Raw genomic sequence first — 21,998 nt, 5'->3', positions numbered from 1 at the left:
ACAGAGCAGAAACTGCACACAGACAGCTGAATGCTTCCTTTAACGTACTCAAATCAAGATTTGTTCTTTTAAAACAACACTCAAAAGTCTGAACTATTATTTTAAAATATTTAAAAAAACGTAACTAGTCAAAGCCAAAAGAAAATAACAAAATGAACTGTTCCTGTAAAGAGTAAAACCCCTGAAAACTCCTTTAAGCAATAAAACTAACAAATATACCTGTACTGTATTTTAGATTAAAAAGTGTTGAAGTGTTCCTTTAAAGAACAAAATGAACCCCTTCAAAATCTGGGTTGATGTAAAGAACAGAAGGAATACAGTTCCTGCTCCTTCTTCTCCTTTTCTCTTTTTCATGTTGTTAGTTTTGTTTTGAGATGTTCCAGCAGGAATCTTTGATTTTTGTCAGGATTTTCTTGACTTCTCATCAGTTCCCACCTGTTTCTGTCTCAGTGATGGATCAGTGTGTGTTTTTATAATGTCAGACGCAGATTAAAGACCACCCAACCCCACCCGCACTCATGTGTGTCAACAAAGATAAGTGCAGTCTGATAATCTTCATCCTAATGCAGAGACACCTGCTGTTGCCACGGCAGCATTCAGCATCCCATAATGTTTCTATAAGCAGATTAGGCCTCTAATGCAGGTATCCGAGGTAAATTCCTGCAGTTGGGAGCTGATGGAAGGCTGCTGTGTTAAATGGTGTCACATCCATCCATCCATCCATCCATCCATCCATCCATCCATCCATCCATCCATCCATCCATCCATCCATCCATCCATCCATCCATGAGAGTGTATCAGGTTCCAGTCAAACTTTAATTAGATGTTATTATGATGCATGAAAATGACAGAACAGCTGCAAGGTTGGTAGAATAAAGGAGGAGCTTTAGGTAAATAGGCGGAGCTTTGCATGAGCAAACAATTAGATAAATGCATTAAAGAATAAAAGTATCACACCAGGTATGTTTCTGATGAGGGAATAACTTCATAGCATGAGATAAAGATAAAAATAGTTGATTTTTCATAACAAAAATACAGTTGCATTTTACATAAACCATGTTTTAAGAACAGCTTTCAAAAATATTAAAAAAACCCTATAAGTTTATATTTAGCCAGAAATTTTATTCTCTACACAAAGATATAAGCAACATAAATCTTCGTGGATGAACTTTAATGTGTTTGTAGATTATAATCTGGAGTCTGATGCATCAACAGGCTGATCAAACCCATCACATAGTCCTGCTCTCCATTGTGTTCAATCAGCTTTCTGTAAAAAAATGGGTTGAAAAGTTTTTTATATGGAACTCTGACACTCACCTATCAGCAGGGAGTCTTCTGGCTGAAAATGTTTTCACAATAATAATACAGTTATTGTCCATAATGCATCCATCATACTTTCCAAACATAATGAAATCTGTCATGTAACCTGCAGTGATGTGTTGTGTGTGTTAATAAATAATAAAATTAAGCAGAGCCAAACTGACGGACAAAATGAATAAATCTCTTGCACTGCTGCAGTTTGAAGGCTGCCATATAAAACATGGAGCTGTTTCAGACCAAACCCTGGATCAGGAAGTTTTTTTTTATCTTCTTGTCTTCGTCTTGGCTGCAGCTTAGTCTGACTTGTGTGTGCAGCTCCACCTCTCACCTTGTTGCTGTGAAAGGAGAACTGGGTAAAACGGCGGCTGGTTGGGTAACATCAGTCTGACTCAAAGTGCTCACTCAGCAGCTTTCATCGCCGCGTCTGTTAGCAGGTAAGACAAACTGTCAGCAATGTGGCAACTCCAGACGACCTGCTGCTCCCACACTTCCTCTCTGATCAGTTTCAGAGGACGACAAGAGGAACAGAGTTAGATTTTACCTTCTGTCCAGCCTGCAGGAGCGTCCTGCAGACGCTTCAACGCCCTGCTGACACACTCTGCCTCATCGCTGCTCAGAAAGGGTCAGTGAGTCACTGTCGCAATGTTACAAACTACCTTAACGATCTAAAAACCACCTAAACTGCAACACTACTCTTATGAGGTTTATTAAACATGAAGAAAATAAGAAAACAGTGTTAAATGTAGAAGAAAGTAAAGTAGACAGTGTGTTGATTTCAGTTTCTAATGGAAAAAATGACAGTAGATGATTGTTTTGAATTTTGTCCAGTTCTGTTTAGGAAGTTATGATTAGGTTTTGTTTTGTTTTATGTCCTATTCCAAGTTCTATGTTCAGTGATTTAATGGTTGCATCCTGTTTCTGTCTGTATTTGTACAAAATTGATATACCTGGTTCTGGTTTGTGATCACACATAGTCTTGGTATTTTAGTTTGTTGCCTTTATGTCTGGGTCTGGTATGTTGACAAACCACATCCAGTTATATTTTTGCTAATCAGCTGGTTTTGATCTTGACCTGGTTTGGCAATTTGTTACTATTTGAATAATGAAGTTGAATTCACCATTTGGTTCTGGTGAATTCAATGATTACAGACCTCAGTTCCTCCCTTTTTGATGTTCTCAGTTTGATCCTGTTTGCATAATGTTCTATGACCTATGACCTGTGAAGACCTAATTCTTACTCAAGATAAAGTTAAAGCATTTAGGTGAATTTGTTTGACGCTTCAGGCTAATTTATGTAAGTATAAAACAACCTGCTGCTTGTAAGAGAGTCATTTAAAACTAGACTGACTGAAACATCTCCTGAGCTGCTGTTATACTTCTTGAATCAGAAATTGTTAAAACCGTCTTTCTGAACAAAACCAAATCTTATTTATGAAAATTTCCTCATCAGACTGGTTTCCACATTTCTTTATGCTTGACCTGATTTTCATCACATCCGAACTTTCCCCCAGTCTGGTGCTCTCTCCTGGTCTGGCCTTTGACCCATAAACAGAACCCTCTTAACAGAACCGGAGACAGGAGGTGCTGCCAGAGCAGAACATCTGCCTGACCCTAATTTAAATGAACCAGAACATGGAACCTTTCATCTGGTTTCTGTCTGTCTCATATGAAGTTATCTCCTCAAACTTTATATTCATGACCTGCTGCCCAGTTTCAGTCATTCAGGTGGTTTTTGTGTGACACAATGATTTTTTTTGTACTTTTCCACTTATGTGAAAAAATGGCAAAGGTCACCAGTCCAGGAGGACATGATCCGGCTCATAAAGAGATATGTCACCAATCCAGAACGTTCTGGATTGGCAGTTTAGTCCTGGTTTATATACTGGGTTTCTGAGGTTGGTGTTGTCTCTGTTCAGGGTCTGCTCCTGACCCAGTTCTCAGGTCAAAACTCTCTGACCCAGAATCAGAACCAAACATGGAGAAGCAGTACTGTCTTCCAGAAAAACTGCAAAACAGCTGAAACGCTTAGTTCCTTTAAATTAGGTTAAAAACTAATTTTCTATAGCTGCCTAGAAAATATATCAAATTAGTTTGTCTTTAGAAAATCCATCCAAACTCAAACAGCTACATTGTTGCCATAGTTACCATTATACCAGAAAAAAAAAATCATTGAACACATCCAAACAAAAATCTCTAAAATCAGAGTTTCAGCAGAAGGAAGATGACAAAGTGAAGTTTACTGCAGCAAGCAGCCACTAGAGGGTGCTGTACCCAGTCTGCAGGGTATTGTGGGTATTATTTGATGGACACTGTTTTCAGCTAAGAGCAGGTGTAGATCAGACATCTGAAAAGATCAGATCCTCTGTGCAGAAACAAAGACGGGTCATGTGACTGTGTCCAGTTAAACATGGAGCGTCCCATCCCCCAGCCCGACCCCGCCGCCCTGACAATGTTCTGATCCAACATCTGATCTGTTATCAGCTGCAAACATCTCTGTAATCTGACCCTTTTATCAGATTACCACAGATTACCACTGAATGCCTGGCTACACACACATACACACGCCCACACACACACACACACACCCACACACCAATAAGTAGACACACACAAACACACGCCAACCTGAAAACACACGAAAAAACATGCAGGAACAGATAGACTCATGCAGGTACAGCTTGAGTGACCAAATAACATCATCATATTAGTCCATCAACATGACAGCAACATGATAACATCACAAGCCAACCAGTCTGCTGTGAAAATATCTGACAAGAGAAAAGCTTGCAAACCTTCTCCTCAAGAGAAATATACCTCAGTTCTGTCACCTTTCACCTGCATGACTGCAGAGATGATTCCTGTCACCACAGATCATATGACTTTACGTATTATTGAAACACTAGATTTTCATCTCCACTCTGCAGTAAATCAGTCACAAGCTGTTGATCTGCTGTAACAACCAATCAAAGTTCAGACACCATCCATCAACTTTACTCATAAACAGAATCCAAACTGATCCAGGAGTGTTTCCAAACCGATTCCAAACTACATCAGGAAAGTACAAACCCTGAAGGTGAATCCCTAATGCCTAGTTCACATGGCAAGATTTTTAGACCAATTTTCACACACTGACAATCATAAAGCTGTTCCTATTATCACAGAGGCTCTTAAGGTAACCTTAAGTGATCTTCCTGCTGTGTGTCTTGTGCTAAGGGTGATCTGGCCTGCTCAGAAAGATATCGGGGACGAGTCGACTGGGATCTAAAATCAAAAAATTGAACATGTTGAATTGTCTTGCCTCGATATCGTGTAGGTGACGGAAACACAGAGGGAAATTCAAAGATGACAACATAACTGCTTTGGCACATTAAAAAGTCTGTTGGATGTCAGAGATGTCTTTGTTTTGTTTCTTCTCTGTTAAGCATGATCCACAAACTATCACCATTGTGCCTACCTAGTCGGCCATGTTTGTTTACTCTGAACTCACATTTGGCCTGAAGGGGTTTTGTGAGATTTTCTGTCTGACATCTGAATGTTGGTGAACGAAATTGATTTGTGCGAGGTGTGTTGCTCCTACTATACTATCAAATCTGTAACAGCTTAGACTGTGTATCGTCGTGTGTGTGTGGTCTCCCAGGTTTTGAAAATTTGCTGTGTGAACCAGACATTAGAGGATTTTCTGGTTCTGGGGATCAGAATGACTGGGCTTGTCCTGGCTGCTCTGAGATTCATTTAAACTGTGTTTCTCAACTGAATATTAACAAGTCTTATCAGAGACTCTGCCTGCAAAGCATCATTTTTGCAATTCTGATAGAAATCAGAACTGCAGATTTAATGAATCCCATCAGAAAAGTCTGACCTTCAGAGGAGAGAAATAGGAAACTTCAGATCAGACATAATAAACAGATGAGGTCTGGATGAGACAGATCTCACTCAAAATCTGAACCTAGGATTTGATTCAGACCAGATTAAGAATGGTTGAGGAGTTTCGCTTCCTGCAGCATCATCTGCTGCAGCTTCATCTGTAAAGGTTTACTCAAACTGATAAACATACCTGCAGGAAACAGCAGAGGAGAGCTTTCCTGTGTCGTTCACAAAAGAATCCAAAATCTGCAGACATTGGGAGCGAACGGAATCAGAGAGCTTCATTACTTATGTGATGAGCTGCTGCATCCAGTATCTGTGTTCATTATCTGAGCTCTGATTGGACGACAGCACGGTCCCTTCATAATGAGATAAACTAATGATGAGGAGAGGGAGGAGGATGGGAAGGTCAAGAGGTCATCGATAACATTATCACCTCCACTCTGACACAAAGCTCGTCCTTGAAGGCTGAAAGGTTCTCGTTCAGACAAAGAGCTCAGACAGCAGGAGAAACATGTCGGAATACAGATTCTGCTGAGATCTGAACTTCCTCCAGACAGAACCCACAAAGTTCACGTATGTTCAGACGGTCACGAGTGTAATTTTTGCTCACACTGCAGTATCTGCCACTCTGACAATTGGAATCTGCAGTGACGTTTTTCTGAACTTTGAGTGAGTGAACTGTAAGGCCGAAGACAATCTTGAGACTCGAAGCAATAAAATATTTTGGACCCAAGATCCAGCAAGAACATACTGAAGGAAGAGGAATGCAGTTCCTGTAGGTTAAAGCTCAACTCTGAGATTTTTGTGCACATTCAAGTGGCGTAGCCTCCCTCTCCAAAGTCAGCTCATTCTGTGTATTCTCCTGTGGTCAGCTACATTAGCTGGCAGTGTCCTCAGCAGATGGACATTCCATATCAAGCTGTCAGTCATCTTATATACATCCATGGTTTATCATTTTGTTTTAAAAAAATAAAATAAAATCTGCAAAGTGAAGAAAGAAAAGGCAAGTATACGTTTCCTGCAGCAAGAGGCTTCTGCAAAATTACTTTCTACATTCTTAAATTTTTTTGAATTTCTATCTGGGAGAAACTATGAAGACAAGTAGCAGCTTTCTTGTCTCAGACTGGGATTCGAGAGTTTTGAGTCTCCTGGTGGTGGCGCTGCAGTGCAGGCTCTTTTTCCTGTGCTGCTCTGCAGGCTCTCTGACACCTTCTTTCTGCAGGAACAGCCTTTAAACCAACAGACAGGAAGCAGCATGACAGGAACACATCAGCCATTTTCAGCCTGTTTGTTTTGTCCCAGTTGGGCTCTCCACTTCAGAATAAAAACCCTGCAGGACGTCCAGGCACTGCCATCAGGTCACTTTTCTTCGTCCTGACTCTGAACACAAAGACGGAGTCGAGGAGGACGGAGTCTGCAGCTGAAAGCCACCAATGGGCCCCTGATGTCTGCAGGATGTCTGCAGCAAAAGGCTTGAATAAAACCGAGGGTGCGTTTGGTTTTAATGTTGGCTGGAAAGGAGAGCGACCGGCGGGGAGGAGACGCTTCCAGAGCCGCAGCAGCATCTCTTAGCAACAGCACCTTTCAAACCAGACCAGAACTCAGCTGGAAGAGCCTGTCAGACAGGAACACGGAGGACCAATAAAAAATAAATAACTTTATTAGTGACTTGCAAAAAACAACAACACATAAATCATTCACATTTTTTCCACATTAAAACGACCAGTCAATATTTCACAGGACTTTTATGCATGTGACCAGCACCAGGAAGTCCATGGTGTTCCAAAGTTTTTAAGAAATTGGAAAAAAAAAATGATGATCATTTGTGCATAATTCAAATGGGTCACTGTTGTGTAAACACATTTTACTGAAATTGGAGTTTCATGTTTGATAAAGTAAGTTGATAATTTGCAGAATGAACTGATTTTTCTGGTGAATTCTTCACAAAATAACTGCTGCTCCACTTCTTTGTGGACTTTGACTAATCAGAAGATAATTTTCTGACCATCAATTCTGCTCTATATTTGTTGATCTAAGAGAGAAAATCCATAGAAGAGAAAGGTTCCCTGCTACTTTTGCAAAGCACTGTACTCCACAGTTATGACGTGGATCTCATTGTAACACTTTCAACAGGTCAATCCCATTTGGAATTGCATCCCTCAGGGTTCCTAATGGAGTCACAAGGTGGAGCTGATTGATGAGGAGAGAGCAAAGTTTTCTTTTAAATCTGTTTATTAAAGACAAATCAAGCTAAATAAAACCCCTCCATGATGTCTGAGAAACAAAAAGCTCCCAGTGGTTCCCACAAAGTGTCATAATGTTGGCAGAAGGAGCCAAGCATTAAAATAAACCTCCACACTGCTGCATTCATTAAGTCCCAGCTGGAGCAAGAACCGTTTCCTCTTCTTCACACGTTCAAATGAACAGAACACGGCAGGAGTTCCTGTCCTCCAAACAAGCTTTTATTTTGGTGGGACAGAAGCCTTTTTTCAAGGAACAAACCAAAACCACCAGAAACCTTTATGTTCCCACAAAGCGGACCTCAGATCAGACCAAAGGTTCCTGATAGTAACTCATAACCTGCACTGGTGAATCAATGGAAGCAGTGGGGTTTTTTAAGATCATTGTAGCTTCTCAGTATTCTTGCGAACTAAGTGGATTTGGTTTAAATGGTCGCTGAAGAAGCTTCAGGTCTCCACTGGAAGGTTCTGGTTCCAGGATTTTCTTCTGGGAATTTCGTACTTTCAAAATAAAATGTTATAGAGAAAAGCAACCTTCCTCTGCTCTCCACTGAAGCTCCAAGCAACTTCCAGGTTTTTCAGAGATCCTTTATTCAATAGTTTTAACAAATGATTTCATGTCATCAGATCTGTGCAGAACATGAGTTGTACTGTGGATATATTTTAAACCATGACTCTTAGGCCCTTCAGAGGCACCATGGGCTTGTTGGCTGCTCTCCATGGTGGCTCTGTGAGTTTAGTGGAGGTTGTGGTTGGTTTGGAGTTGTATCATGCTCTTTCCATTTTCACATGTTGGATTGAAAGAGCTCTGCTTGAGATGTCTCAAGCTTGGGATGTGGTTTTATACCATACCTCTGCTTTTAATGTGAAATTTGAAGGCAGGTTGATGCCTTGTATTGTCCTTTAGAGAAGCTAAAGGAGACTGACCACACTAATTCTTTAAAGTTTTAAAAACGATGCTTTATTTTCCTAAAACTTCACAATTATATTCACCATTTTGTTGATTTATCACACACCCAAGCAAAATAAACAGTTTGTGGGTTGTTTAGAAATTTATTTCTTATTTCTGATGATTGACAGAAAATAGGCTCCAGTTTCCACCTCCGTGTCCGTGGTGTGTCAGCTGATCCCAAATCAGATCTAGCTGTTGCGCTTTCAATGTATGTGGATGATTTTACAGCAACACATTGGTATCATACCGCCCTCTACGGGACTGATTGCAGTACTACACATTCATCTAAAAAGCATCACATTTTTTCCTTTCATCATCCTGAGGTTTAAACCGTGATTTCATCTTTCATTTTGATTACTTTTATCCAAAATGTTTCATCTTTGACCTTGATCATTTTATTTGCAGTGTTAAAAAGGCCACCATTCCATAATTTATTATCATCTGAGGCCTCATATCTTAGCTTAATTTGGCCAGTGTGAATGTTTTGTAAGATAAATCCTGTTGTATTCAGTGTTTGCTGTATGAGAAGCCTTAACGCTGCTGGCTTCATTATGTATCTGTTCTCTTAGAGAAGCAGAAAGTATAGTATTAAATTACTACACAAAAGTATAGTACGCTTATTTTTTATTTAACACAAAACAAATTAACAAAACACTGCAAGCATATGAACAGACCCTTATTGGTATATCTTTAAACTGCAGCTCTCTCTCTTTTTTTCTCTCTCTCTTTCAAGCTACTAAAGTGGAAACATTGAACAAACATCTTCAAATGGACACAGACTCTTTCTCCAGATTGTGTGATACTTCAGTGGGTATCTATTGAAGACCTAGAATTTCTCTCATTTGGCATATATTAAAAGTGTTTTGTGGTTATATCAAAAGTGTCCCGATTTTGTTTTGTCATCATGTCCAATAAATTATGATCCTCAGTTTCCCTAATCTTGCTTCTATTCTTTCTTGCTGTTTGTCCCTTAATTTTATCTCTAAAAAAAATTTGCCAGAGGAAACTTTAACCATAAATACGTATAGTTAAAGTATGATGGATAATATTCTCCATCATACATGTGCTGTCTGATGGAGAATATTACTTAAATGTCCAAGGAGCTTTAAGTTATAAAGCTCCTTCAATAAAAACACATTCAATAATTCATATCGTCAGAGCTATTAATCTTTGTTAATGAGCTCAGTTATTATAAAACTGATTTGATTAAATTACTGGATCTGGTTTACTGGAATCTGCTGGTTAAACTGGCTGGTTGTAAAATAGAGCACCGGCCTCAAACATAAAATATTATTTCCCCTCACTTGAGCGTCACAAGACGCTTTATTTTGAAAAACCGGCTGCAGCCTTCTGTTCCTGTTAGTAATCTTGACAGGCATAAAGCGGCGCTGTGTGAACAGATTGGGCCTGCGTTCATAGTTTGTTTTTATGGTTTGATACTTTGCTAATGTCACGACATAACCGTCCATACTCCCATTGTCTGTCAGATTTTTCAGAACATGAAGCTGGTCCGTGGGCCAGAAGAGGTTGGATATCGCTGGTTTAAAGAGCCTGACAGGGGGCGGGGCTTTTCCTGCTCCATCAGCTGTTTTACATCCACACGTAGCAGTTGATTGGTGGAGAAAGACCATTCCATCTTTCTATTGGCTGCTCGCAGTGTCAGTCACTATATTGTGGAAGAAGCTTAAAAACAGATTAATATCTACACGGCAGCCATTTTTTGGAATGCTGGGACGGTCAGGGAGAGCAGAATCGAGCCTGAGACAACTGAAGCTCTATATCTACCCGTTCTAAGTCCGGAATCAGAACTTCGGCAGGTTCGGTCCATGTCGCGATTCAGTTTGTGCTGGATGAAGAATTGTCTCTTCAGTTTTAGATGGCAGGGCTAAGCTAGTCGCTAACCCCGGCTCGGGTAGATGAAGCAACCGAACACAAGTCCATCACAACCGAACTAAGGTAAACAAGGACCGAATGGTGGTTCGGTTCTCATGGAAAACAGCTCCAGGTCTGGAGCGAAGCTTTCCAGCCAGAACCGAACCCGCTCCTGAAGAAATCAATCTCTGCCAGTCCGCCTCCTCTGGGACTCTGTTGTGATCCAGATACCCCTGATCCGAACCGACTTCAGCTGCCCACATGATGACCGAACTCTGTGGGTCAACGTTTCGGACATTTCTCCAGTTCCACAAACGGGTTCTGACTCTTCCCGCAGAGCTTTGGTTCGGTGTTTTTCGGTAAACGGGACGGACCTTAATCAGCTGTCTGGATCGAAACGTGGTTCCGTGTTCTGTTCATCAGAGCCAGTTTAAAAGTCACAGCGTCACAAACACAACTCGAGCTTTACGATTTGGACTCAGGATGGGACAAGAAGCCAGACTGGTTCTGAGCATTCTCCTCATCTCCTGCTGCTCAGGTGAGATGCACACCTAGCTAAAGGTTAGCTGATCAAAGTTAGTTCTGGTTCTGTTGGTACCAGCTTCACCCAGATTAGTTCTGTTTAGTCAACCAGAGGTGTTTGGTTCTGGTGTTTTTGCTCCTTTTGGCTCCACATCATTGGTTCTTATCCACCCTTTGCTAACTCCATCCTTAGTTGTGTTTCTGTTCCCGCACACCTGGTTCCGATCCAATCTCTGATAGTTTCCCGATCATTTGAACCGGAAGTGTTGGAGCTGAGAAGCGAGCTGCTTTCTGTGAGACCCGAGGTCTGGGTTCTAGGTAAAAAGTCCGAATTTCAACAATGTACCGCTTACAAACATCATTATAAGCTTTACTTTAAGTAAACACCACTTTTAATTTGTTCAGTTTATAGTTCCAGGCGCTACGTGTACAATTAATTTTAGACGCAGCTTACAGGTGTGTCTTGTAAAATAAACCTTCCCACCACATCTGGCTAAATCGATGTAAGTAGTGGCCATATTGAAAGGCGAAGTGGGCTTTAATATGCGACACTCCAGTTGTGGCTGAACTGGGAAATTTCGAGTTCCCAGTTGTAAAAAATTAATTGGGAAAATCAGTGGGAAAGTGGAGCAACTCCAGGCCGACTTCCTGTTTCAATATGGCCGCTCCTCGCATCAACAGTAGCAATCTGTGGTGGAAACAATCTTATTTTACAAGACACATAAGCAAACACAAGTGAGTGTTTGTTTATGGAAAGTTAGACTTAAAATAATGTTTGTAACGTCAAACTGTGTTTAAGGGTGACGCCATGTTGAAATTCCAGCTTCTTAATTAGAACACTGTGATCTCTGGTCTGACGCCAAACCCAGTTTTGTGTTCCCACTTCCCAGGTAACTGGAACAACATAAAACCAGTTGTCCTGGAGAACTACAGGTACCCACCTTCATCTTACAGTCTGACTCCAGAAACGGCAGAAATGAACGTTATTCATTCTTTTCAGAAGGAATGGAAGGGAAAATGATCCTGAACTGAAATTCCAGCTCTTTTGAATTTTCACAAAGTCTAAAGACCTTAATTCAGGACATTCTTCTTCCTGCCTCAAGTTCTCGTTGTTCTGAAGAACAGTTCGACATTAATCAAACTCCTGTTCCCTTCCCTTTGTCTTTTTGTCATTAGTTTTATTGCTTTCACTTTTTCACCTTGATGAAAAAGGTGAAAGCACCATGTGCTGCTCAGTCACATGGTGACTGAGCAGCCACCATGTGTCTGCTCAGTCCAGGTCGGATGAGGCTCTTGGTACCAAACACTGGGCCGAATCCTACTTCACTAGTGTGTCTGTCCTGTTCTCCCTCGCTGTTGGCTCCTAAATCAGGAAGTTAAAATGTTCCACAGAGAAATGGGGCACTCCTTTAACAAGCACGATCAGCGCTCGCTAATTTCAAATACATAAACACACGTCGCCTGACTTGCTCTTATACTGTTATGTAAGCAGTTATCAGTCCTGCAGCGCACTTTATTTTTATGGTGAAGAACAAAAATGTAATAATTCCCAGAGGATCCCAGTGAAACACAAATCAATTTAATGTAGGTTTATATTAGATAATATACGGACAACATGCAAACTTTTATATAGCACAGATTGTCTATATTAGAGAAATGCTACACATTTTAATAGTTGGTGTAGCAAAACATTTAAAATTAAGAAATATTTGACTATTTTGTAATTAACAATAATGTAGTAATATTTAATATATCAGAAGTAGACATTACAGTGGTTATTGTGCCATTAAATCGCAATATCATAATACACATTATGCATATTGTGAAGAGCTGCTGGGACTTCATTAAGTGTTGTGTAATTATCTAAACCTCATGCATACAGGCTGTCTGCGTCTTTTATGTTTATTGGATTTTAGTAAAAGGACATACGCTGGCAATGTCAATAAAAACAGTTTGAACTCAACTGTAGAAATTTGAGTTTGGAGTTTTTACATAAAGATGTGTAGGAATGCTGTCAAATACAATGTTCTGATTGATTTTCTTTTGTTCCCCCCGTGATTTGTAAGATCTGGGTTAAAAGTTTTGGTTGGGCAATGAAAAATCAAACCTACCCGTTTGGGTTTTCCACTAACTGCTCCTCCATCCTGATTAAATGAAGTTTTTCTTGAAAATGGGGATTATAATGGCCAACTAAAACCTAGTTAATAACTTATGAAGATTACTTCTTACTGTACACTGGTGTAAAAGCATTCAAGTCCCAGTCCAGAGCTGAAAAACACCAAATTAAACTGAAAAAGTTTAACATTTAATAACTTAAGTTTTTTATTTAATTTGTGTAGAACTTTTTAATCATAGTGAACTTAAAACCAGTCCTGTGAAACCATTGATGAGCTCTTCCACACTATGAACGCCTGCAGCAGAACTTCTGCATATTGAAAGTCTTTTTGTCGCGTCAGGGTCGATCCTGGGCCGCTCGGAGAGCCACCAGTGCGTTCAGTACACCCACAACCCGTCGTCGTCCGTCCCGATGGACGCAGAGGGTCGGGCTGACGGCAGGACGGTGGTGACCTGCTCCGGGGAGGAGGACAAGCGGCAGCACTGCTTCTCCACCTGGAAGAACGCCTCCGGAGAGGTGAAGCTGATCCAGCAGGGCTGCTGGCTGGACCACCCCAGCTGCTACAGGTGAGGAGCTCAGGGGAAAAACTGTTTGTGCTCCTACGATTAGTTATTAAATAAATGAACATCCGAACACAGGCAGGGATTCTTTAATGTGACAGGAATCTGAATAGTTTTGGGTTTCTCTGTATGTTTACTGTGGAATCTGCCTGTCTAACATTATTTGTGTGATTTAATAAGTTAACCGTAACATGGTGGTTGGTGAGTTTCCTTCACAGCCTGTTGAACCAGTTTATTAGCATCTGTAGAGTCAGTGAGTTCACATCTTTCTGCCTGTTGAATATGATGAAACCTGTGTACTACTTTAGTTTTTATGAGGACAGACATCAGTGTTTCCATAGAATTATTGTGCAACATCTCCCATCCCTTCAGGGTGAATTTTAGTTCACTCTGTCTTTATATTGATTAAGATCACAACAGAAGTCATTCGAGGTTCATCCGTTTATTAAACAAACAAAACCGTTTTGTGTCTTATTTACACAACGGCCTTGATGCTCCAGACACGAGCAGAGAACAGAGCTGGTGTTGCTGGATTCATGATCAAAATATTAAAATGTTCTGTTTGAAAACCAACCAGTTTTTAATCTCCCAAAACTTACAGGTTAAAGTTTCTTTTATTAAAATATAAGAAACGGATTCCCTGACTGCTTCCATATATGGCAAATAACTTCAGTGTTTAATATCCTTGTGAAAATAAAAATTTCAGATATGAAACACGACTTCCTTCCTTTTTTCCACTGTCAACAGATAATTCTTCCTAAAACAAATCTTGAGTAAAGCTGTGGTATTTGTTAAATCACATTCATCATATCAGCATCAATGTTTGTATAAAACTGCTTGCATACAATATTTGGCAGATTATTATATTTAAAGCACCATGCATGCTATTCCTGCATGCCTGTGGTATTTCTGGACTGCTACTGACTTTGATTCCTTCAGTTGATGCATTTTTTAGTGGCTGAGATGCTGAAGCATTGAGTGGTGTGGACATTGCAATATTTATCAGTAGTAAATTAATTGTATTATGTCCTGATTTACTTTTTATTTTATAACTCTTGATATGTTGAAAGTCTGTGAAGCTGTTGATGTCTTTAATTACATTTATTATTATTCATTCTTTATTAGTTACATTTATTAATATCTGTAAAAGTGCATTTTTTGATTGTGTGAAGCCACTGTGATAACACCTGATAACTGTTTCTTCAGGAGAAATCATAATAAAAAAAGTCTCACTAGAGTCAACAGTAGAGTTCAGTTAGAGATGTTTTCACTCTGGTTGGTCAGCTGATCACTGCGTTCACATGGTGATGATGACGATGTGTCGCTGTTCTTCCTCCTCCACCAGGAGTGAGTGTGTGGAGATGGGAGAAGCCCCTGAGGTCTTCTTCTGTTGCTGTGATGTCAGTTTGTGTAACATAAAGTTCTCTCACCAACCCAACGTCAGCGAGCCTTCAGCAACACGTAAGAGACACCTGTTCACCGGCCATGCCCTCACCTCCTGTTCATCAGACCTATAACTTTTCTGATTGTGTCAGTTCTTTGCAATCACTCAAAGTAGAAACTGCAGATGTAGAAACTCTGTATAGATCAGGCCTGTATTCTGTTTCCACTTGTTTTGAAACTATAGGGTAGATCATTCTGTTTACTAAGACTCATATTTTCTTAAAAAATGGTGTAGATTGGTGTCTAAATCAATGTTTATCTCTTGTCAATATTTTTCCTACTTTTAGAAATAAACTAATGACATCATCATTACACCGATGATGTCAAGTCAGCCAGCTGACATAATTATTAGGTTATGACATCATCCAGATATTATAATTCTCCTGTGATGTCATAATTATTGCGTAACGTCCAAATCCAGATGACTTCATTGCTGTTACCCTGATGACTTCATGCTAACCTGATAACATCCAAGTCTGTCGTAATAAGACATTAATCAGTTAAAAATGAGCTTGATAATTGTCATTCTGATTATCGTTTGAAGGAACCGTTGTTTGTGTTGTGTTTTATTTTGGATATTTAAAATATGTTGCAGTGTTCTTTACGAAATTAAAAGTTTTTTGGAGAAGGTGAACTTGCATTATTACGAGTAATAATAATGCAATGAAGTTGCATTAAATAGTAATGTAGTTGTGATATTGAAGTTATTTATCGCAATAACTTCTGGGACAATTTCTCGTCCAGCAGAATTTATCACGGCAGGCCTGATGGCATCATCAGTTCTTCCTGCTTAACAACTTTATCACACATGGTTATTTTCACCTGGTTATATCATGTCTGATATTTTTGTCTCTTGTGTTTATTTCCTTCTACTTATAGTACCTGTCGTCCTCTTTTTATTTTTCCATAGCAACCAGTGCCCCGCCCAAGCAGCCAGTAGAGCCTCTGATTTTCTCCATGGTGCCCAGCCTGGCCGTCAGCGGCGTGGTGCTGCTCTCCTTCTGGATGTACCGACGCCACAGACGGCCGTACCCTCCGGTCCTGCTGCCCACACAGGCAAGTCCACCTGGTTCTGGTCCCATGAGCGGAACGGTTCAGCTGCAGCTTGATCTCTTAATCATGTTATTTTATTTAAAAAAATATATATACAAAAAACAGTTGACAGGTTCTGTCTTTTCTGTTGCTCCAAACTGATCTTAGTGGGCCAGACTGAGTCTCAACAGTTCAGCTCAAACCTTCTGTGATTGTGTTGCCATGGGAACCCTGGGAAATCAGTGCCGTCTGACAAAGTTATCTGAACATTGTGTGATGGGCTGAGTCCAAACACTGCAGGGTTCTCCACTCCATATAAGCGCCAGATCCTGACTTTTAGTTTCTATGAGTCCGCTCTGCTGAGACGGTAACAGAGGCATGCAGCTCACCAGAAACGCTCATCTTTTTCTAACCCTTCTGGATCAGGACTCCGATCGTTTATTCATGTCAAACAATGACAGACATTTGAGGTGGTGTCAGCTGGACATTTCTGTACCCTGTGAATAAACTTGTGACCAAGGCTGTCAGCAGCTCAGTGCTGTCGGTGGCGACTGACGGCAGATCTCAGATCAGCTCTGACTGTGACCTCCTGTTTGTGTTTGTGCCTCAGAACGTTTTCCACATTCTGATGGAGGTAAGAGCTTCTCTTATTCCTCCCTTCCTCCCTCTATGTGTACAAACACTGATCACTGTGATGCTGCCTGTGCTTGTCTCACACTGATGATGTCCACTGAGGAAGAGGAGGAGGATGATGATGATGATGGTGCATGGAGATCTGTTTGGTTATTCTGAGGAGAACGACTCAGATCTGAAGGATCCCATCTCACCCAGAACCTCCTGTTTCTGTTTTCCTGTAGGACCCCAGTCTGATGCCTCCGTCCCCCGTCTTGGGTCACAGGCCTGTGCAGCTGCTGGAGGTCAAAGCTAGGGGGCGCTTTGGCTGTGTGTGGAAGGCTCAGCTGCTCAGTGAACAAGTAGCTGTCAAGGTCTTCCCTATCCAGGTGAGTCTGCTCCATCAGTTCAGGATTAAGTGATTAAATTTAAAGATTTAAATGAACAAACGTCCAGGAAACTGCAAAACAGCTGAAACACTGAGTTTGTGTAAATCAAAAACATGTACAGAGTTGCTTTTAGAACCATAATCATTAGAACATTGACTAACATATTTGGTGCGTATGGATGATGGCATTCAACAAAATGTAATATTTACTAGTTTCACAAGTGGTAACTGTATGATGTTTTTATAAACTGCCTTGTTGATGAAAATGACATTAAAAAACATTACATTTGAATCTCAGTGGCAATAAATTTTATTAGTTTTCCCAAAAAAGATGCATACATGCAATCTGGGAGCCATAAATCGACTATAACTAAAGAAAACAGTTACGTTTCTCCAGTTGTTTTTCCGCTGGTATGCTAACACCATTCATTCTCATCCAATAAAATCCTTTATTGGATGTCCAGATTCAGAAATAGCCAAATGTTTCATGTGTGGAAAAGATAAATCTAGCTACATTTTAATAAGAATAAGAGAGAGAGAGAGAAAAGAGGCTTGAAAGATGATCTGCCAAAGGATGCTGATGAGTTGGCTAATCATGCTGAAAATGAATCCAGCACAATGATAGAGGGACAAAAGCAATTATCTGAAAAATGTTGAGTTAGAACTGCAAAGAAAAGTTTTCAAACTAAGCCACATAACGTAATCTGTTATTGAAACAACACAAATATGTGTAATAGTTTACGATTTTACTGTCAATGGCTTAAAATAGTATTTTTAAAAACATTTGTTCACTTTATGCATTCACTCAGTGGCATTATGAGTGAGAAAGATGACATAAAAATGGCAATAAATTTAATATACTGCCTTCTGCAGAATCCATGCAGTTCCAAGAGATTGACCAATATTTCCCAAACACATTTTACTTTAATAAACGTTTCCAGTGTTGCCTGAATCAGAGTCGCTTTATTCGATGTTGAGTTTTCCGTCTCTGTGTTCAGGAACGTCAGTCGTGGCAGACGGAGTACGAGATCTACAGCCTGAGTGGGATGAGGCACGAAAACCTGCTGCTGTTCATCGGAGCAGAGAAGAGAGGCTGCAACGCCGATCTGGAGCTGTGGCTCATTACTGCCTACCATGACAAGGTGAAGCGGTGACCCCTGCTGGGCTTTTACGGTACTGCAATATGTTGACAGAGGATGGACCTCTGCTGGTGATGCCGGGTATTTCAGGAAATAAAATATGGACCACTGCTAGATAATAAGGCTAAATACACAAAACAGTGACCTCTGCTGGATACAGAAGAAACTGCAATAAACATAAAAAAATGTAGCTGCAAGTAATGTGGAGAATCTCAACCAGAGATGCATAATTCCTACAAAAATATGAAATCTCCTGCAGAAGATGTTAGTGTTAGCTTTTTTTAAGTTGCAACACTGTATAAATTGAATTTTGTTTACTTGTGTGTAGCAGTTACAACAAAATTGGTTTTGCAAATAAGAGTTTGATATATTTTATAATAAAGTTTATTTAGCTATACAGCAATTACTTAGTGATATCAATAAATAGTAATTCAAAAGGCAAAGTAACAGTGAAAAAAAATTAACAGCTGTATATTTAATGTTTGTGTGTTTTTACATTAGTATTTGGCATCTTTCAGAAAGATGCTAAACAAGAGTCTAACTATTAATTGGTTAGACTCTTGTGCAAAATAAACCCTAACCCTGAATAAGACACAAACAGAATATTGTATTTTTTTTTAATTTTACACAAAACACTACCATGCAAGTTTCTTGTGGGAAGTTTTGTTGAAAACTTCCCACAAGAAGTTTTCAACAAACTTCTTGTGACCTCTGCTGGACAGTCAAGGAGGTGCAGCGTAAACATTGATTTGCTCCTGCAGAACTTTTAAACCTGAAAATGACACATTTATTGTATTTTTCCTGCTACAAAAGTGTCAAAACTGCATTTATTTTAGTGATCAAACTAATATTCCAACACAGCCGTGTTATAGTATCCTAACTGTCCGTCCTGTGACCTCAGGGCTCGGTGTGTGACTACCTGAAAGCCAACGTCCTGTCCTGGTCTGAGCTCTGTCTCATCGCTCAGACGATGTCCCGAGGTCTGGCCTACCTGCATAAGGACGTACCTGGACACAAACCTTCCATTGCTCACAGGTAGGACGTCACATCCAAGTACAGAGGTTAAACCACAGGCACACAGAAGGTTTTCAGTCGTCTTGTTCTTTCAGGGACTTTAAAACGAAGAACATCCTCCTGAAGTCTGATTTGACGGCCTGCATCGCTGACTTTGGTCTCGCTCTCAGATTCGAGGCTGGGAAATTTTCGGCGGCGAACCACAGACACGTGAGTCCTCCAGAGAAAAGTTCTGCTCTGTAATCTCCTCTAAAGGGCTGTTGCTAGGTAACCTGCAGCTGATCTCACTACTCTGGTGGCTGACGGGTAAAACATTTAGTTATTCAGAAGTGGGACTGAAATGGTTAATTGATTATTGAAATAATTGTCAACTAATTTACTAATCGATTAATTAACTAGACTACGCAGACTCAAAAAGAGTCAAACTGCTGAAAGAACAACATAGTTAGAGTTGTAATAGTCAAAACTGTACAAAATGTAAATGCGTTTTGTTCCACCAAATTTAAATTTTCTGTGTATTTCTAATATTGTAAAAAATAAACTTAAAAAGAAAAATCAGGATGTGCCATTACTCGAATAATCGATAAACAACCAAATTAGGTGTCAGTGTCAATGATTCTTGAGTTTTAGCTCTACTTTAAAGTTCTTTTGGATCAGTTTAAAAAAAACAACCTCTTTTGTGTAATCTTTGATGTTTCTATATTCCTGTTCAGGTGGGGACCCGGCGCTACATGGCCCCTGAGGTCCTGGAAGGGGCCATTAACTTCCAGAGGGACGTCTTCCTGAGGATAGACATGTACGCTGTGGGCCTGGTGCTGTGGGAGCTCGCCTCACGCTGCAAAGCTGCTGACGGTAAGAAACACGACCCGACTTGTTGGGCTGGATCATTAAAATACTGGAAGAGTTTAACAACTGTGTGATAAACTGTGTGGTTCACACGTTTATCAGAACCAAACAGATTTGGAGCTGAGCTCTCTAAAAAACACAGCAAGATTCAGTCTGGACAAGTTCAGCCCGTTAAGTAGGCAGAGTGGCTGCGCAGCCTTAAGAAGTCTTAAATTCATATAAATAAAATTAAGGCCTTAAAATGTCTTGAATTCGTTTTAAAAAGTTAGTTGGCCTGTAATACCTTAATTACAGGTCTTGGATTTTCTCCTGACAGGATTATTGAATCTTGTTTATTCTGAGGGTTTTTTTTTTTTTTTCTCACCAGACTTTTCGGTCATACAGAAGTTTGAGTCTCACTCAAACGTCTTCGTTGTGTTCTGTGACTTGAGGCTACCGCTAACACCCTGCTCATATCTGCTTCTGCTCAATGTCCAGGTCCGGTGGATGAGTACATGCTGCCGTTTGAGGAGGAGGTGGGCCAGCACCCGTCTTTGGAGGACATGCAGGAGGTGGTGGTCTTCAAGAAGCTGAGGCCGACCTTGAGGGAGTGTTGGCAGAAACATGCAGTGAGTCATACTACGCTACCCAGCATGCACCACTGTCTTAACAACCAAAACTGATGGAATAACAGCCATGTTAGAAATTGCAAATGTGTTTTACTGCGTTGTTTCTCACTTGTGTTGTGGACGTGTTTGTTACTGATTGGTCTCTGACCGGTGTCGTGGACGTGTTTGTTACTGATTGGTCTCTGACCGGTGTCGTGGACGTGTTTGTTACTGATTGGTCCCTGACCGGTGTCGTGGACGTGTTTGTTACTGATTGGTCCCTGACCGGTGTCGTGGACGTGTTTGTTACTGATTGGTCCCTGACTGGTGTTGTGGACGTGTTTGTTACTGATTGGCCCCTGACCGGTGTTGTGGACGTGTTCGTCTCCCCTGCAGGGTCTGGCTCTGCTCTGCGAGACCATCGAGGAGCTCTGGGACCACGAGGCCGAGGCTCGGCTGTCGGCCGGCTGCGTGGAGGAACGCGTGACGCAGATGCAGCGGCAGGCGAACGCCACCGCTCCTGAGGACCTCGTCACGGTCGTTACCATGGTAACCAACATGGACTATTCTCCAAAAGAATCCGGGCTCTGATGGGGAACATTGACTTCTACCTGCAGGTGGAAGGTAATCTGAAACCCGTGACGTAACGTTGGCACTACAAAATAAAAGACTTGAGGATGATGATGATGATGGACAGCGAAGGATTTCAGGGTGAAACTAAGACCTGGTTCTGGCTCCTGATGGACAGTCGGACTTGAGGGTTTTGGACGGTGGAATCAGAGGACGATGGTTCAGTTTCCAGGTGAATTGTTGACCTCGTTTTTAATCTTCTGGAAAGCAGAGAATCGCTGCTGAAGACTTTCTGTGAACACTTCCTTCCCACAGACGAGTTGTCTAATCTACAGGAACCTGAGGAGCCTTTTACGTTCCTGTTGAACATCTGCTGCTCAACTGAAGAACTGACCTGTTTAGTGTTTCATAACCAGCATCTCAGGACAACTTCAGATGTTTTAAGAACTAAATTATTTATTGATGATCTGAAAAAATAATCAATGTCTGGTCCGCAGAACGCAGCTGACTTTATTTTATAGTTTAATACAATCCACAAAGTCTGTGACAAAGCAATCCAGATGTTTCCAGTGTTTGTAAAATAAATAACAGTTTTCAAGATTTGAGCATCTTCATTTTTCTCTGCTGTCATAACAGCTAGCAGCGTCCCGATGCTGTTTTTTCAGAACAGAGAATGAAAACTTCAGCTTAGATACTTGCTGATACTAAGTAGTTAATAAGTTGATACTTTATATCACAGAACTGTTGAAAAGTTTAGAGCAAAGTGGCTTCTTTTCTTACAGTTCTGACTGTATTAACAAATCCAAATTATAGCATGACATACACTGTGTCGTACTTACAAAAGACAATTTTTTCTGAGCATTCAGTTACCAAATTTAAATTAAGATCTAAACTGTAACGCATACAATAGTAAAACAT

At 40.6% G+C, this 21,998-nt stretch overlaps 1 protein-coding gene across 2 annotated transcripts; it reads left to right on the top strand.

The window, feature by feature from the left end:
* The first annotated feature begins 9,614 nt into the window (after window positions 1–9,614).
* On the top strand, window positions 9,615–21,680 carry LOC102217256 (activin receptor type-2A-like). Of its 2 annotated transcripts, XM_023337229.1 has the most exons (12): window positions 9,615–10,789; window positions 13,230–13,455; window positions 14,795–14,910; window positions 15,803–15,948; window positions 16,535–16,558; window positions 16,782–16,925; window positions 17,923–18,066; window positions 18,965–19,098; window positions 19,173–19,287; window positions 19,791–19,929; window positions 20,401–20,531; window positions 20,907–21,680. In XM_023337229.1, the coding sequence occupies exons 1-12, from the start codon at window positions 10,735–10,737 to the stop codon at window positions 21,099–21,101; spliced, it is 1,569 nt and encodes a 522-aa protein (XP_023192997.1). In that variant the 5' UTR covers window positions 9,615–10,734; the 3' UTR covers window positions 21,102–21,680. The 2 variants fall into 2 exon arrangements, with proteins under 2 accessions (XP_023192997.1, XP_005801319.1); XM_005801262.3 differs by lacking the exon at window positions 16,535–16,558 and having other exon boundaries at window positions 9,618–10,789.
* The last annotated feature ends 318 nt before the right edge of the window (window positions 21,681–21,998 follow it).

The sequence above is a fragment of the Xiphophorus maculatus genome, chromosome 7 (assembly GCF_002775205.1).
Source record: "Xiphophorus maculatus strain JP 163 A chromosome 7, X_maculatus-5.0-male, whole genome shotgun sequence".
In the NCBI taxonomy this organism is placed as follows: Eukaryota; Metazoa; Chordata; class Actinopteri; order Cyprinodontiformes; family Poeciliidae; genus Xiphophorus; species Xiphophorus maculatus.
This window is presented reverse-complemented; position numbering and strand designations above follow the sequence as displayed.